General features: G+C 43.3%; 1 protein-coding gene across 1 annotated transcript in view; it reads right to left on the bottom strand.

Annotated features, from left to right (window-relative positions):
- PTPRJ (protein tyrosine phosphatase receptor type J) overlaps positions 1–18,924 on the bottom strand; it is a gene marked incomplete at its 5' end in the record, with an annotated part of 170,871 nt that overhangs the window by 34,040 nt on the left and 117,907 nt on the right. Inside the window, 4 exons of the mRNA XM_082845514.1 lie at positions 434–691; positions 8,000–8,251; positions 10,843–11,109; positions 14,124–14,351. Coding sequence (XP_082701640.1) covers positions 434–691; positions 8,000–8,251; positions 10,843–11,109; positions 14,124–14,351 — 1,005 coding nt within the window. The remainder of the gene's footprint in view (positions 1–433; positions 692–7,999; positions 8,252–10,842; positions 11,110–14,123; positions 14,352–18,924) is intronic.

Below are 18,924 nucleotides of genomic sequence, written 5' to 3'. Positions count from 1 at the left end.
AAAAACATATGAAAAAGGCATTATGAACTACCATTTCTACCATATATTTAGGTCAAATATTACCAAAGTACTTCCCTCACTTTTGCATGCAAAGCACCTCATTTGGGCCGCATCTTCCAATGCCAACATGACAGGGTGGCCCTCCTCTAGTCTGTATTCCAGACTAGAGAATGAATAGTCATGTTTTCCATGCTTATGGGATCCCTTTCTGCTTCAGAAGACAATTCCAAGTTCATATAGCTCAGCACCAAGTGCTCCAAGAGCACAGAAGAACATTTGCTGAGGCCGATGTTTTCAGCTTACACAGTTTCCCATTCTACCTGGAGCCCAGAAACACAAGAGCCTCTTATTCCATCATTTAACCAATGCTTACTTCCCATCCTCCAAGTGAAAGGGAGAATACTCCCTTAGGAGGGTGTTCTAAGACACTTACGTGTGTACTGTGCAGTGGAGTTGGGGTTCCCCTGGGAATTGTTCATTTTGGGGAAGATTGTGATGTTATATAAGGTGCCCGGGATCAGGCCCCCGAGAGTGATTTCTTCATGGGAACTATTTGTCTGGTTAGAGCTGTGCTCAGACTGTATCACTACACAGTAGATGTACCCAGTAACACTGTCTGTATTCCGCCACTCCAACTGCATGTCGGTTGTGGTGACATGAACCACACGGATATCAACCACTGCACTGTCGTCTGGTCAGAGGAAAGGAAGAAAAAAGGAAGTCTATTAATGACCATCATAACGTCCAGCTTTATTCCAAAGAGTCTGACAAGAGAACTTGCTCTTTTGCCATCAAACCCTCAAATGAGTTCACACAGGGCAAACTCTAAAACTTAGGTGAGAAACACACACACTCAGTTCTTTCCAGAATTTTGGCACTTCTGTAACACAGATGAACTTACCAGCTTATCCTATCATTTTCTGGTCTTTTGCTTTTGTCATAGAGATGCCCCCTTCGGGGGTCTTCTGGGGTGGAAGTCATGGCCAGTTTCTTGATCTGAGTGCTAGTGACCAGATGGGTGTTGTTTGTGAAGATTCATCAAACTACGCACTTAGGATGTGTGTGCTTTTCAGTATGTGTACTAGATCTCAATAAGTAGGGTTTTTTTTAATCACTCCCTCAAAAGCAAACATCTTTCTATAACATAGACAGGCATACTGAAGAGCAAAACTGAAACAGAGTTGCCACTAAGTGGGAGCATTTGAGGCTGGAGTGATGAAGGGGAAAAGCACACATGCCCTCCACGCTCAGAGCTGGGAGTCAGAAGTGATATCACCCAATAAGTCCTCTGGGTTCTGTACTCGGATCATCTCACCTCTACACACTGAACCAGCTGCAATATGAATGCACAGATCCCAGAAACAACTGGATAACAGGACCTCTTTTCTGCCCTTGCTTACTTACAAAACTTTTCTCTCTTTACCCAGTAACCAAGGTCACCTCTGAAGAGGCCAGTTGAGTAGACAGGGGACAAAAGAGGGGAACATTTTCACTGTAAAACCCTTTGTACTTTTTAAAATTTTGTACCACATGCATGTACTATCTGCTCAAAAATTAATTTTTAAGTAGGTTCTCCTTAAAGGGAGGTAACTGAGAATCTTCTTTCCCTACCACTGGATGCCTGATGTTAAAGGGATTCCACAGACAGAAGGCCATGAAAGGCAGCAGTTTTCTATAAACATAAAAATAGTAGAAATAACCTAAATATTCCATAAAAAGGGAAGGGCTATATATACATTGTGATCTGGCTATAAAATGAAATAGTCTGCAGCCACTAAAAACATGAAAACCATAACAACTACAGGAGGGAAGTTATGATATATATGGAGTTAAAAGAAAAAGTTCAAATACAAAATAAAATAATTCATATAATAATTACAGTGATATAAACTAAATATATGACCATGGACACAGATAGAAAAGGAATTCAGTTGGGTTAGAAGAGTGGAGTTATTTTTGTTTCCCTGCCTTTTTGTGGTAGTAAAATACACACAACATAATATTTATCATTTTAACCATTTGTAAGTGTACAACTCAGTAGCATTAAATCCATTCACAATGTTGTGTCACCAGCACCATCATCTGTACCCAAAACATTTCATCATCCCCAACACGAACTCTGTTCCCATGAAGCAACAACCCTCATTCTTCCCTCCTCCCAGCCCCTCTCTTCTACCGTCTGTCTCTGTGAACATGCCTATTCTAGGCATCTCATATAAGTGGATTCATACGGTAGTTGTCCTTCTATGTCCAGCTTTCTTCACTTAGCATAATGTTTTCAAGATTTATCCACACTCTAGCATGTCTCAGTACTTCGTTCCTTTTTATGGCTAAATAATATTCTATCATATGGATATACCACATCTTGTCTATCCATTCCTCTGTTGATGGACACTTGGTTGCCTCCACCTTTTAGCTATCGTGAATCATGCTCCTATGAACATTGGTGTAGAGATAACTGTTCAAGGCCCTGCTTTCAATTCCTTTGGAAATATATATACATGTAGGAGTGGAATTGCTGGGTCATACGGTATTTGTTTCCCTTTTTCAAAATTGCCTTTAATGCTGTTACATTTATTCTCCCCAATAATAATGAACATTGGTCAAGAATAGAATGGTAATGCCCTAAGAGTCTAGTGCCTTATTACAACTCTTCTTGATTTCCATTCAGCCGGACAATTACAGGCAATAGTACAAGAGATGCCTTTTCCTTATGAATAGGCTTAAATTACTTTTGCAGCTGCACCATATCAAAGTACAGTCCACACTCTGGTTAAGACCTCAGTCTTCAAAGTCAGACAGAGGCCAGTTCACTACCTTGCCACCCCGGGCCAGTTACTTAAGTTCACAGAGTCCCCATTTCCTACTCTATAAAATAGAGATGATAATAGTCCCTACCTCATGGAGTTGTGTTCAAAATGTTTAAATACAGGATGACAGCCCAGCCATTTGTAGACCCCTAGTACATTATGTTATTATTACATTAAATTCTGGCCGTTGGCAAGTCATACAATATCAAAGGGACCCCACAATGGTGATGCCTTTACCATTAGCAACATTCTCAAAAAGAAAGAAAAAAATATATGTTGATACTACGACCCTACCTCAAAAGTCTAATCTGAAATTCAGACTTGAAAAGGAATTACTGCACTTCATCTGAGGGATGCATTTTAGCAGTCCCCATATTTTGGAAGTAGATCTTCCTAGTAGCTATCAGTGCTTAACCCAACGAACAGAGTTGAAGAAACCTACACAAGGAGAATCTCAAGAGTCCAAATGACTTCACACGTGGCTCAAGGAATATCAGTCTCATTTCTTTATTCCTCCCTTCTGTGGAAAAGATTTCAATTCCCTGGCAATCAAAGATCAGGGAATACTGTATGTTTTCCGAGTTTTCCCAAAAATTTCATTTCAAATTTTAAAAACAATAATGAGCAATAGTTTTCATGAAATATTTTTATCAATATCAATAGGCCTCATAGAACTAACAAAACTACTGTATCACAATGTTGTTTATGAAAGACTATAAATAATCTACCTGTCCAACAACAGGGGAGTAGTTAAATATTTATAAACTTTAGGGTTTCAGGACCCCTTTATCTTCTTAAAACTTATTAAGGCTCTCAGAGAATTTTTATTTATTTAGGTTACATTTATGTATGCTGTAATAGAAAATTTTTAATGGGGAAAATATTTAAAACATAAGAATACACAAGCATGCATTCCATTAGCCAACAGAAAAATGATCTCATCCCATGTCATAGAGCATCTAGAAAACTCCACTGTACACTCATCATGAGAGAATGAGAGTGAAGAAGCCAAATAGCATTCCAATATTATTATGATAATAATACCTCACAGGGCTTCCCTGGCGGTTCAGTGGTTAAGAATCTGCCTCCCAGTGCAGGTGACACAGGTTCGAGCCCTGGTCCGGGAAGATCCCACATGCCACGGAGCAACTAAGCCCGTGTGCCACAACTACTGAGCCTGCGCTCTAGAGCCCGAGAGCCACAACTACTGAAGCCCATGTGCCTAGAGTCCCTGCTCCGCAACAAGAGAAGCCACCGCAATGAGAAGCCCGCACACCGCAACAAAGAGTAGCCCCTGCTCACCACAACTAGAGAAAGCCCGCAAGCAGCAACAGAGACCCCACGCAGCCAAAAATAAATAAATAAAATAAATAAATTCTTACAAATAATAATACCTTACAGACCCCCTTGAAAGAATCTAGGGGACTCCCAGAGATCCCTGGACCACACTTTGAGAACCACTGATCTAACCAAGGGGTCAGCGAACTTTTTCCATATGGACCACAGAGTAAATATTTTAGGTTTTGCAGGCCATTTATTCTCTGTGGCAACTACTCATTTCTAGCACAAAAGAAGCCACAGACTTTATATAAAGAAATGAGCATGGCTGTGTTCCAATAAAACTTAATTCTCTATAAAAAAACAGGCAGTGGGCCAGATTTGGCCCATGGGCCATTTTTATCTGCTGACTCCTGATTTAGACAATGGAATGTCAGGCAGGTATTAAAATTATCCTGCAGAGAAGGAAAGAAATCATAAAGATCAAATCAGAAATAAATGAAAAAGAAATTAAGGAAACGATGGCAAAGATCAATAAAACTAAAAGCTGGTTCTTTGAGAAGATAAACAAAATTGATAAACCATTAGCCAGACTCATCAAGAAAAGAAGGGAGAAGATGCAAATCAATAGAATTAGAAATGAAAAAGGAGAAGTAACAACTGACACTGCAGAAATACAAAGGATCATGAGAGATTACTACAAGCAGCTATATGCCAATAAAATGGACAACCTGGAAGAAATGGACAAATTCTTAGAAATGCACAACCTTCCGAGACTGAACCAGGAAGAAACAGAAAATATGAACAGACCAATCACAAGCACTGAAATTCAAACTGTGATTAAAAATCTTCCAACAAACAAAAGCCCAGGACCAGATGGCTTCACAGGCGAATGTCATTAAACATTTAGAGAAGAGCTAACACCTATCCTTCTCAAACTCTTCCAAAATATAGCAGAGGGAGGAACACTCCCAAACCCATCTACGAGGCCACCATCACCCTGATACCAAAACCAGACAAGGATGTCACAAAGAAAGAAAACTACAGGCCAATATCACTGATGAACATAGATGCAAAAATCCTCAACAAAATACTAGCAAAAGAGTCCAACAGCACATTAAAAGGATCATACAACATGTTCAAGTGGGGTTTATTCCAGGAATGCAAGGATTCTTCAATATACACAAATCAGTCAACGTGATACACCATAATAACAACTGAAGGAGAAAACCCATATGATCATCTCAACAGATGCAGAGAAAGCTTTCGACAAAATTCAGTACCCATTTATGATAAAAACCCTGCAGAAAGTAGGCATAGAGGGAACTTTCCTCAACATAATAAAGGCGATATATGACAAACCCACAGCCAACATTGTCCTCAATGGTGAAAAACTGAAAGCATTTCCACTAAGATCAGGAACAAGACTAGGTTGCCCACTCTCACCACTCTTATTCAACATAGTTTTGGAAGTCCTAGCCACAGCAATCAGAGAAGAAAAAGAAATAAAAGGAATTCAAATCAGAAAAGAAGAAGTAAAGCTGTCACTGTTTGCAGATGACATGATACTATACATAGAGAATCCTAAAGATGCTACGAGAAAACTACTAGAGCTAATCAATGAATTGGTAAAGTAGCAGGATATAAAATTAATGCACAGAAATCTCTTGCATTCCTATGCACTAATGATGAAAAATCTGAAAGTGAAATTACAAATAGATGGAGAGATATACCATGTTCTTGGATTGGAAGAATCAACATTGTGAAAATGACTACTACCCAAAGCAATCTACAGATTCAACGCAATCCCTATCAAACTACCAATGGCATTTTTCACAGAACTAGAACAAAAAATTTCACAATTTGTATGGAAATACAAAAGACCCCAAATAGCCAAAGCAATCTTGAGAAAGAAAAACGGAGCTGGAGGAATCAGGCTCCCTGACTTCAGACAAAGCAACAGTAATCAAGACAGTATGGTACTGGCACAAAAACAGAAATATAGAGCAATGGAAAAGGATAGAAAGCCCAGAGATAAACCCACGCACATATGGTCGCCTTATCTTTGATAAAGGAGGCAAGAATATACAGTGGAGAAAAGACAGCCTCTTCAATAAGTGGTGCTGGGAAAACTGGACAGCTACATGTAAAAGAATGAAATTAGAACACTCCCTAACACCATACACAAAAATAAACTCAAAATGGATTAAAGCCCTAAATGTAAGGCCAGACACTATCAAACTCTTAGAGGAAAACGTAGGCAGAACACTCTATGACATAAATCACAGCAAGATCCTTTTTGACCCACCTCTTAGAGAAATGGAAATAAAAACAAAAATAAATAAATGGGACCTAATGAAACTTAAAAGGTTTTACACAGACAAGGAAACCATAAACAAGGAGAGAAGACAACCCTCAGAATGGAAGAAAATATTTGCAAATGAAGCAACTGACAAAGGATTAATCTCCAAAAGTTACAAGCAGCTCATGCAGCTCAGTATCAAAAAAACACACAACCCAATCCAAAAATGGGCAGAAGACCTGAATAGACATTTCTCCAAAGAAGATATACAGATTGCCAACAAACACACGAAAGAATGCTCAACATCATTAATCTTTAGAGAAATGCAAATCAAAACTACAGTGAGATATCACCTCACACCAGTCAGAATGGCCATCATCAAAAAATCTACAGACAATAATTGCTGGAGAGGGTGTGGAGAAAAGGGAACCCTCTTGCACTGTTGCTGGGAATGTAAATTGATACAGCCACTATGGAGAACAGTATGGAGGTTCCTTAAAAAACTAAAAATGGAACTACCATACGATCCAGCAATCCCACTACTGGGCATGTACCCTGAGAAAACCATAATTCAAGAAGAGTCAGGTACCAAAATGTTCATTGCAGCTCTATGTACAATAGCCAGGACATGGAAGCAACCTAAGTGTCCATCAACAGATGAATGGATAAAGAAGATGTGGCACATATATACAATGGAATATTACTCAGCCATAAAAAGAAACAAAATTGAGTTATTTGTAGTGAGGTGGATAGACCTAGTGCCTGTCATACAGAGTGAAGTAAGTCAGAAAGAGAAAAACAAATACCGTATGCTAATACATATATATGAAATCTAAAAAAAAAAAAAAAAAAAAAAATGGTCATGAAGAACCTAGGGGCAAGATGGGAACAACGACACAGACCTACAGAGAATGGACTTGAGGATACGGGGTGGGGGAAGGGTAACCTGGGACAAAGTGAGAGAGTGGCATGGACATATATACCCTACCAAACGTAAAACAGATAGCTAGTGGGAAACAGCCACATAGCACAGGGAGATCAGCTCGGTGCTTTGTGACCATCTAGAGGGGTGGGATAGGGAGGGTGGGAGGGAGGGAGACACAAGAGGGAAGAGATATGGGGACATATGTATAACTGATTCACTTTGTTATAAAGCAGAAATTAACACACCATTGTAAAGCAATTATACTCCAATGAAGATGTTTAATAAAGAAAAAAAAATTATCCTGCAGAAATATTTATGCTAATAGGGAAGAATAGTCATAATAAACTTGAAATGAAAAAAAGCAGATAACACATGTACAGGATTTTAATATTTGTTAAAATATATATACACATACACACCTTTCTATACCTTAAAATTCTAAAACATCACGCATCAAAAGCTATTAGTTATTATCTCTGGTTGTTGGTTTACATGTGATTTTTCTTTTTGCTTGTCTGTATTTTACATAATGAATATGCATTGCTGTCATTATAAACTTGTTAAAAAGTTTTTCTTAGATAATTAAAAGAAAAGCAATATTTGGAAAATTTGACATTTATAAATTATACTGATTTCCCTTAAGAAACATGACTGTTTCTCAGAAAATACAACCTATTTGCTTACCAGTTGTACCGTTAACTGTTTGAGAATCCCCTTTAGTCCCATCTGGTCCTTGTGGAAATATGTCAAAACGATACTTGGTTCCAGGGGATAAGCCACGAATGACAATACTTTGTTCGGTGGTTGTTTGATTTACTCCAACTTCATCCCGTGTGATATGTATCTCAAAGGAATTAGAGTCATTGCTATTCCATGCTAAGCCAATTTCCCTTGTGCTGACACTTGTCACTCGAAAGTCAGAAACTGGACAGGGGGCTGTGGGTAGAAAGTAAATGACTAGATTAAGAATCTATTTCTCCAGAAGACAAGGGTGACTGAACCTCACAAAATATTTACAATGAGATTAAACGTACACTTGGGACACCCAACCTCTCTTTTTCTCTTTTTTGTATTATCACCTACAACACAAGCCCCTCAGAAACTCATGTTTCTAACCAACAAGAGAACACTTGGCCACAGGAGTGCAGAAACTGGTGTTTAAGTTGTACAAAGTCATTCAAAGGAAATGAGAAGAGGTGTAAATTCTCATGGGTCAAGGGCTCAGGCACTGGAGGACCTTGGCCACTGCTGGCTGCCTATGTTGTATACATTACTTAGCCTTCCAGAGTCTCTGTTTAAGGAAGTGCAGCAGAGGCTGCTGTTGGCCCCCAAAATCCATTCCCCCCTCCGTTTTCCTTAATCATACACCCCCAGATTCTTAGCAGTGTACATGGCTATTGGAAAGAAAAACTACATTTCCCAGCCTCCCTTGCTACTAGGCTAAGTTCTGGCCAATGGGATGTGAGTATAAGGACCATATGGCTCCCAAGAAGCATCCTTAAAGGATGGAGCGTTACCTTTTATCCTTCCTCCTTCTTGTAACTGGAATGTGGGTGTGATGCCTGCAGCTCAGGCTGCCTGGCTATAGAACCAACAATATGGCAGTGGCTGCAGCTTCCTGATGCCAGGACGGCAGCTCAGTACATTCCTGGAGCCAACAACTACAGCCAGGGCTGCTGACAGTGACACAGTTGGGGACTCCCTGGATGGGGAGTTCTGCACCCTTAGGCTGGGAGTCATTTCTGGATCCCAGCCTAGAGCTGCACCCCACATGTTATGAGTTGAATTGTGTCCCCCCAAAATTCATATGTTGAAGTCCTAACCATCAGTACCTCAGAATCTGACTATATTTGGAGGTAGGATTTTTAAAGAGGTGATTAAGGTAAAATGAGGCCATTAAGGTGGGCCCTAATCCAATCCATTATGACTAGTATCCTTATTAGATTAGAGGGAACTATATTCAATATCCTGTGATAAACCATAATGGAAAAGAATATGAAAAAGAATATATTTATGTATAACTAAATCACTTTGCTGTACAGCAGAAATTAAACACAACATTGTAAATCAACTATACTTCAATAAAATTTCTAAAAAAGAGAGATTAGGACACAGACATGCACAGACCAAAGGAGAATCACGTGAAGACACAGGGAGAAGCCGGCCATTACAAAGCCAGGAAGGGAGGTCTCAGAAGAAACCAAGCCTGAATCACCTGATCTCAGACTTCTTGCCTCCAGAACTGTGAGAGAGTCGATTTCTATTGTTTAAGCCTCCCAATCTGCCGTACTTTTATGGCAGTCCTAGCAAACTAACACACCAGCACTTCCAATGATTCTATAAACCCTCAGTTCCCAAGATAAGATCCTCTTCAGCTTAAAATAGCTCATGGTTTCTGTTTCTTGGAACTGAGCGGTAGCTAACCATCCCATCCTACCTAGCATTGGACTTCTTTTATAATGAGAGAGAAATAAACTCCTGTCTTGGATACTTGGGGAATTTGTTACTCACAATGAACCTGATCCTAACTAATAGAGAGATTAAACAGTAAAAAAAAAAAAGTAAAAGGTGAAGAAAAGAAAAGCAGATTTCATTTACTCCGAAGACCCAGTCAGAAGACGTTTGTAAGAATGCCTAAGGTGTGCTTCTTGGAAAGCAACAGACACTCGAATAAAGTATTCCGGTGGGATGAGCCCTGGATCCAGAGCCAGGCACCCCTGGGTCCAAGTCCCTGCCCTGCTGCTTACCAGCTCTGTGGTCTTGGGCAAACACTTCAGCTGTGCTGAGCTATAGTCTTTTCATCTGTAAGACAGGGATCCTAACACCTACCGTGAAGACCACTACAATACATGTAAAGCTCGTGGCACAGTGCAATACCGATATTACTATATTATTACATTACTACTCTACTGGCACACCATTATTGTTTTAATTATTGGACCGTCCTTGGAACAGAATGGTTTTTATCTGCTGCCTAACGTCTTGTCTTTAAGAGACAGCTGGATCAGAAGAAAGAAAAGACAAGACATAGCTGTGTCCTATTTCCTTATAACGTCAGCATCCAAAGGACAAAGGGACATGAATAACCAGGTTCTCTTTGTCTCCATGTATCAACTTGCTCCCTGTCGCTAGCACACTAGAATGGCTGTCACCAGCACAGGCTGGAGCTGAGACAGCCCAGCTGTCTGATCCCACCTCTGACACTCACACAGTTTGACACCTGTCCATAGCATCTCTCTCGGCCTTGGCTTCCTCATCCATAAAATGAGGCCAGTGCCATGTCACAGATTTGTGAACATTAAATGAGACCGTGCAAGGAAAGCCCGTCACGCGATGCTGGGCGTGTGGGCAGGGTCAATCAGTGGTCACCGTCATAAGATCACACATCCTGAAGGTGATAAGAGTCCCTGTGGACCCACAAGGTGAGCTGTGCTTTCCTCAAGGGCAGGAACACAATTTGTCTTGTATCTGAGCCTGGTGCATAGCAGGCAGGCAAGAAAGGTTAGCAAAGCAATGAGTGGACTCACGGGTGTACACCTGGAGAAAGCCCGGTATGCCTGCAGAACCGTTGTCAGGGAAAGGCCACACTGTGATGTTGTATAACGTGCTCGAGTTGAGTGGGGTGATGACGGCACGAGTCTCATGGACAGTGAGATTGAAGGGATCTGTCTCGCCAGCAACTTGTATCTTGTAGGTATAGACAGAAGATGGCTCATTCTCATTGATTTTCCAGGTCAGGGTCAAGCTTGTGGCACTGATGTTCACAACTTCGATGTCAAACACCTGACTGGAATCTGCAAAGACACAAGAGGAGTTAACAACCACCAGAATGGGCAAGCCAGACAGAAAGAGACAGAGAGAGGGAGAGATGCTGTCATCAAGGAACGTCATCTAATCTAAGAAACACTCTTAGCGATTCTTCCTTCCTACTCTACACCATTTAACGCAACATACCTGAGTGTAGGGCGGTCCCAGCAAAAGTCAGGCAGCATCTTCAGTGAAAACAATGTGGCCAATTGCAACTGCACAGTTACTCTATGCTCTTCTTGTGAGCTGACGCTTAGAGATGCGACAGACTCCTCAAACAATAACATGGACTCTACACATGCCCCCCTAGGTGCTGGGTGACCCCAAAAGGTCTCAAGCATGCACCCATCCAAGAATGAACACTATACTCTACATGATCAAGTAAAGATCACAGACTTTCACGTGAGGCAGGTCTGGGTTCCAAGGTCAGCTCTACTTGAATAGGCAGGTGGATCTTAGGAAAATCACCGAGCTCAGTTTCCTCATCTATAAAGTTAGGATAATAATCCTAACTCAACAAAAGGTAACACAAGAGTGCTAGTTATTCACCACTTGCCCACCCCACTCTCCCAATCCACCCTCTGTCCTTCTCCTGCCTGCTCTGTGCCCCGGGGAGGCTGAGCCCTGTACCTTGCATCACTGGTGCACGGGTGGCGGGTAGAGACCCTGCCAGGTGGCCTGGGACCAGGTTCCACCAGTGAGCGATAGGGGCACGCTACTGGGGGGCTGGAGGAGAAAGCAGCTGGGAGTCTTTCTCCTCACTGCCTCCTGCTCTGGGTCACCTGTTCTGACATAGCTGTGTCCTCCACTGCCCCAGCCCTCGCTCGGCTCCAGAAACACCATCTCCTCCCCCTTACTCTTCAGCTTTGGACGTAATTTCCTATCATGACTAGTCTCAGGCGTCTCAACATCCTCTGATGGTGTCCTTAACTCCATCCCACCTAATTAGTCACTTGAAAAGTGCCTGGTACCACACATGTATGTGTATCTGTGTGTGTGTGTGTGTGTGTGTACACATGAGTATACACACACATATACATACACACACAACATAGAGAGGGTTAAGGCTATAATATAATTATTATAGTAGTATATATTATATAATATTATTATTTATTAAGCACTAGGACAGTCAACACCAACCAGACTTTGTGTATATCCACATGACCAAAAGCCAAAAATGCAATCACTATTACTTTAATTCCACTCAAATCACTTTAAAAAGCAGGGAACCCCAGGTCCACACTAATCCACAGGCCGCTTTTAGCAGGATCAGGCAAAAAGGCCCTCCTCTGGATGGCTCTGCCCCGGGGTGTGTGGCTTGCTGAAAGACCCAGAGACGAGATTCCAGCCCCACTCACCTCCCTGCACAAGCATCTTGTATGTAGGACAGCCCCACCACTGTCAATGGCACCCCTGGAGGAGTCCCTTCCCCCCACTCCTCCCCCAGCCAAAAATTGCCCCCAGGTGTCCTATAGCACATCCTCCCAGCCCCTCCAAAAGAGAGAGCAGCTCTCAAAACACACATATACCATCTCTCTAGGAAATGAATCAACCCCTCCAGAATCATCAGAGTCCCTGAGATGTTACCTATTCCCAGTGCCTCTCCACTTTCGTACCTCAGCGTCCATCATCTGCACTTTCACTCATGACGTTGCCTCAGCTGACACATCCTCCGCTTCCTCTCCATTTATCCAAATCCTATCCTCCCTTCAAAGAAAGTTCAGATCCTCCCTGTAGAAGAGGCCTTCCTTTGGGATTTAATATTAAAATCAGGCTCCAGCCTTCCCATGTCCACAGCACTTAGTGGGCAACTATAGTGCACAGTGACCATGGGCTGCCTATGCAGCACCCAAGTCCCTCTTCCCCTTGTAGGGAGGAAGTGCCTATCACCCATGTGGAAGCTGGAGGGACAGCGGCTCCCTTCCCCAGCACAGCCATCTAGAAAGCAACAGGACACCCTCTCCACCCTAGGATCCTGAGAGACTGGCACCAGCTCCAGCATGGACCAGCCCCCCAGAGTTCCCTGGATGCTCGACTGTTTTCTGTCCTTGGTCCTCCAGCCTCCATCCTTACTCCCTCCATTCTATGGATCTATGACAGCCTTTCAGAACAGATACATTTTGGGGGTTTGTTTGTTTGTTTGTTTTAATTTTTATTGGAGTATATCTGACTTACAAATATGATGGTGGTGTTAGCTTCTACTGTACAGAAAAGAGACTGTCATATATAGAATAGAGATATCGTTGGATAAGATAACCCGAGTCAGTCTGTGTTGCCTGCAAGCAAGCCCCCAACAGCTGCAAGGCTACAGCATTTGTTCCTGAACCCACAGAGCCTGACCGTGTGCTTTCCCATATATGTTTGCCTTGATTCCCCATCTATACTGCAATTCCCTGAGGGCAGGAACCATTCTTTACCCCCTCATCAGCACCAAACCAAAAAGTCTCTAAAACTGTTCAATTTACAGAGTGGCAGTGCGGACAGATCATAGGTAGAAAGAAGCAATGTGCATGTCAGCAAGTATCATAGGAAGGTCAGTATGCCTTCCAAGTTCAGGCCAAAAAAGGAAACTCATTTTCTTCTCTCAAGGGGAAAATACTTAACCAACATGGACAAAATGAATATCAAGTTACAAGAGAAAAACATCATGCCAGTTTGTCTCGTTGGCCAGTATGCAGAGCTATGAAAGAAAGAATGAGGTAGCCCCTAGCATCTGCACACGGTATCTGTTCAAGGAAATGAGCAGCTATGCTGTAATGAGCTCAAGGAAAGAAGGGTCTTGGCCACAGAGTTAAGAAGAAACTGGATCTGCTCTGTCCAAAACCTCTTCCAGAAAACTCTCTTCACTGGATCTGCTCTGTCCAAAACCTCTTCCAGAAAACTCTCTCCCGCAACAAAACTACTTATGAAGCAAGAGATAACTCGGAACCAGAATCACAGAAGACAAACATTGTGCTAGAAAACTCTGGCTGAAGTCACTTTACAAAATTCAACATACTTGTTTTAAACTCTGTGGTGCGGGGCTGTCCTTCGGCACCATTCGCTGCTCGAGGATAAACAGTGGCCTTGTACTGTGTGTCAGACTTTAACCCAAAAAGCAGGACTTCCGTGGTGTCTTGGGGCAGAGAAGGGTCAGAGAACGGGGGTGCAGGTTCAAGTCCGTATTTGTACCCAGGGGCAGTGGGGCTCCCGAGTGGCTGCAGAAAGCGGTCTGTGTTGCTGGCATCTGTTTCAAACACAAAAGGCAAAGACATTACCTGCGACAGAAGTGCATCCCTGTCTTCCGTCAGCGCCGGTGCCCTCCCCACCGTAAGACGACACATCAGACAGTACCCACAGCTGGGACTCCACAAACACCTGTTCCCTTCCTCCCCCAGAGATACACATGCTCCTGAAAGGGCCCTGATTTGGGGGTTTGGTGAGGTTTTTTGCCTTTTCTTTTTTTTAATTGGGGTATAGTTGTTTTACAGTGTTGTGTTAGTTTCTGCTGTACTACAAAGTGAAACAGCTGTATGTATACATGCATCCCCTCCCTCTTGGACCTCCCTCCCACCCCCCCCTCATCCCACCCATCTATGTCACCACAGAGCACGGAGCTGAGTCCTCTGCGCTATACAGCAGGTTCCCACTAGCTATCTGTTTTACACATGGTAGTGTATATATGTCAATCCCAATCTCCCAGTTCATCCCACCCCCTCTTCCCCTCCACCGTGTCCGCACATTCATTCTCTGTGAAAGGGTCCTGATTTGGGGCAGGTATTGCACTTTGCACTTTTAGCCCAGGTAGCACCGCAGATATCTGTGCTTCCCTCTCCAACTCAGCGATCTGCATCTCTTCCCAGCTTCCTTCAAGAAACCATCGTCTCCCACCCAACTCCAAACACGGATTTCCAGGACAACCTCATGATTCACACCTGGCTAAGCAGAGCCCACTCAAGGAATTCTTTCCCTGGACCAGTCCCCTGCTGAGAGAGGGTGAAACAAGCAGAACCGCTGAACCAGGGGAAAGCTGGTAAAAAGAAAGAAGCAGGAAAGAGAGACAAGAGTCACCTCCTCTCCTCCTTCAAGGCCTTGCTGCCCCTGGTGGGGAAATATACACGAGCCAAGCAGTTGCTCTTTTAGTCTAAGCTATTTCAAGTCTGATTCTGTCACCTGCCATCAAGAATTCTGACACCTACTCTGTACATCTGTTTCCTTATGTGTAAAATGGGGATTGAGTACTTGTTCTCAATTCACAGGGTTACCCCTGAAAATTCTATGAAGTCTGAAAATGACTACTCCACTGTCAATGCAGAAGAACCTGCTAGATCTGCCTGATAAGCAGCCCTTTTCTCAATGGATGCGGTTAAGTTCCTCCGGCGGGCCTACTTGGGTTAACACATCTGTTGTCTATCCAACCGAAAGTCTGTTTGTTTGTTTGTTTTTGCGGTACGCAGGCCTCTCACTGTTGTGGCCTCTCCCGTTGCGGAGCACAGGCTCCGGACGCGCAGGCTCAGCGGCCATGGCTCACGGGCCCAGCCGCTCTGTGGCATGTGGGATCTTCCCGGACCGGGGCACGAACCCGCGTCCCCTGCATCGGCAGGCGGACTCTCAGCCACTGCGCCACCAGGGAAGCCCCCCCCACCGAAAGTTTAAGAAGCTAAAGGGCCCAGCTACTTTCCTGGATGCCAGGCTCCAAAAAGTTTCAACACCCACTGTGCTGACCTGTAAAATAAGAACATTTTCCCCTCCTTCCTCACACACTCGTGGAGGTCAAACTAAAATGTGGAGAAGACCTCTATAAATTCTAAACTCCGTACAAATTATAAGAACAATTTTTCTTAACTATAAGTTACTGAAAGTCAAAACCAGCAAGGCAGATCAGAAGCCCACTTTTGTAACTCACCTAAGCTATTTTCTGTAACCAGAGGGTCACTCTGTGACTTATTTGAAAGATACAGGGTGACGTTTTTTTGAACCCCTGGCTTCAGGTCTGAAATATTGAGTGCTAAGTTTTGAGTCGACTCCTGGCTTCCTTCAAGGAACATCCGGCAGGTGTCAGTGATGTTATCGTTCTTCCAGGTAAGAGCAACGTGCGTCACACCCACGAAGACAACACGAAGACCAGAAACTGGATGAGGCTCTATTTTAAAAACACACAGTGGGCACTGATGGAATAAGATACTTGTAGTCACCTTTCATTAAGAATGACTGGGGACATTGATGTTTCAATGTGACCCACTCAAAATACTTCCATTATATCAGAGTCCAGTGCAGCTCCATCATTTCACAGCAGGGAGAAAACTTATCATTATGCAGAAAAAAAAGGAGAAAAGCATAAACCTTAAGGCCATAATTTTTTAGGAGCTGAACTGTTCTCCATGACAGTTAATTCCAACAGTGATCTGATACTCTTCTAAATTGCCCTTTTAAACAGCAGCATTTAATATTTGTCTTAGATATCAGGAATAAGCATCCAAAAAAAGTGATCATTTGCTACATCTAAAGGTCTCAATTCCAGGTAATACAAATAATATTTCACAGTATCAAGACATTTCAACGAAGACCCTCTTCCTTGTATTCCAACCCCAAGGGAAATTTTCAGAACATTTCCAGTCTCTATTATCCCCCCTCCGTTCTTTCTATCACTTTATTTGACTGGTTGTGACATAAACCAAACCATTTTGGCCAAGATGACATCCACTCCCTTCAATCTTGAGATAAGAACATGGAGATTCAGAACAGCAGGGTGACTTGCTCAAGAATGCACACTACTTGTAGCATCAGGGAAACTAGAGCCCAGGGCTCCAGCTTTAAGCATATATTGATACAAGCACAGGCAGCACTGCAGACAGTTCCAGAACCCTGCTTGAGGTGGCTGAACTCAAAGACACTGGCCTGGACGACTGCAAGGCACCATCCAGCTCTGAGGCGAGCTGGTCCACTCTGCAATTCTGTTCTTCACATCAAATGCTTCTGATGCAAAGATTTCTACATCGGGTCACACGTTTCTTTAAAAAAGACACGTGCAGGGGCTTCCCTGGTGGCGCAGTGGTTGAGAGTCTGCCTGCCGATGCAGGGGACACGGGTTCGTGCCCCGGTCCGGGAAGATCCCACGTGCTGCGGAGCGGCTGGGCCCGTGAGCCATGGCCGCTGAGCCTGCGCGTCCGGAGCCTGTGCTCCGCAACGGGAGAGGCCACAGCAGTGAGAGGCCCGCGTACCGCAAAAAAAAAAAAAAAAAAAAAAAGACACGCGCAACACAAATAAAGCAGCCATCTCAATGATCTGGGTAACTGTTATGAACACCACTGTACCACAGCGCTCTGGAATCAGGCTGCTGGGTTCCCTCTACATGATGGCTCAATAACTCTGGGAGCTCAGAAGAAACTTAACTTCTCGGCATTACCATTTCTTCCACTGTAGCCCTCAGGGTTACTGTGAGGACACCCTGATGTATTAAGGACAGCTAAGCACATGGTATGTGCTCAGTAAACAGGAGCTGATAAACACAGCCTTGACCTTGGGGGCTTTAAGGTGGACTGAGGATCCTTGGTTCCTGGGCTGCGGGCTTCTGGCCACCTGTCCACCTCCCCTTTCCTATAGTCACCAATTCTGTATCACGTTGTCCCATCAGCATTTCTAAATTCTGTCTTCTTCTTCCTCCTTAATTCTCTTCTATCTCCTCTCTGCCCTCTCCTTCTTTTCCTCTCTCTCTCACAATACAGCAAATCTTTACTGTGGGTTTCTGTTTTCTCTGAAACTGTGCTGAGAACCTCCAGGAGGTTTTTGAAGGTACCTGTGACACTGCATCCCTGTAGCTCCTCTCTCTTCAGTTCTTTTTACTTACTGGGCATCTGGGCAAGATTTTATTTAAGGAAATAGTTTCCAGGCTTAAAAAAAAAAAATGTTGAAAACCACTGGTTTAGCGTTGGCCTGCTCCGTGTGCAGAAGGCGCTGTGCCAGGCGGTCACTTCACACCATGGGCTCAGGAGGTCAGCTTTCCACAGCCTTCACCAGCCAATGAGCGCACACCCGACACAGGGTGTGATCAGAAAAGCAACACAGGACCTCTTTTTTAAATTGTGTATTCTTCTCAGCTTAAAAAGAGCGTCTCATCTGTTTTTTATATTTTTGGTTCTTTTCAGCTTAAAAAAAAAAAGCTAAATTTGCAGCTGTAACAGGTGGCTCAGGGTACTGACATCTAAACTAAAGAAAAATCTAAGCTTAATAAGAGTCCCTGGACTCTTATTTCATTTGAAGCACATACTCCTCTCTAAAGTATATCAAACTTTCATGCCCAACAGAAGCTCCCAGGAATACAAGTATAGCATCAACTTCCCTGGGGAGATTAAAAGAAGCCTAGTAATTACCAACACCATCAAGACACATTTCTTTTTCTTTTTTTTTTCAATTAATTGATTAATTAATGGCTGTGTTGGGTCTTCGTTGCTGTGTGCAGGCTTTCTTTAGTTGCAGCAAGCGGGGGCTACTCTTCGTTGCGGTGTGCGAGCTTCAGTAGTTGTGGCGTGCGGGCTCTAGAGCGCAGGCTCAGCAGTTGTGGCACACGGGCTTAGTTGCTCCGCGGCATGTGGGAACTTCCCAGACCAGGGCTCAAACCCGTGTCCCCTGCCTTCGCAGGCAGATTCTTAACCACCGCGCCACCAGGGAAGCCCAAGACACATTTCTAACAGGTCTCCGTTCCCAAGTCCTAGCAGAAAAGTAAGTATTAATCAATAATAATGAAAACAATTTTCAACCAAACAGTTGGAAGTAGCTAAAATACCCCAAAACACACAGGACCTTAATACTGAGTGATCCTG

Source organism: Leucopleurus acutus (assembly GCF_964270905.1).
Source record: "Leucopleurus acutus genome assembly, chromosome: 8".
Taxonomy (NCBI): domain Eukaryota; kingdom Metazoa; phylum Chordata; class Mammalia; order Artiodactyla; family Delphinidae; genus Leucopleurus; species Leucopleurus acutus.
Note: the sequence above shows the minus strand (reverse complement) of the source record. Positions and strands in the feature narration are given on the sequence as shown.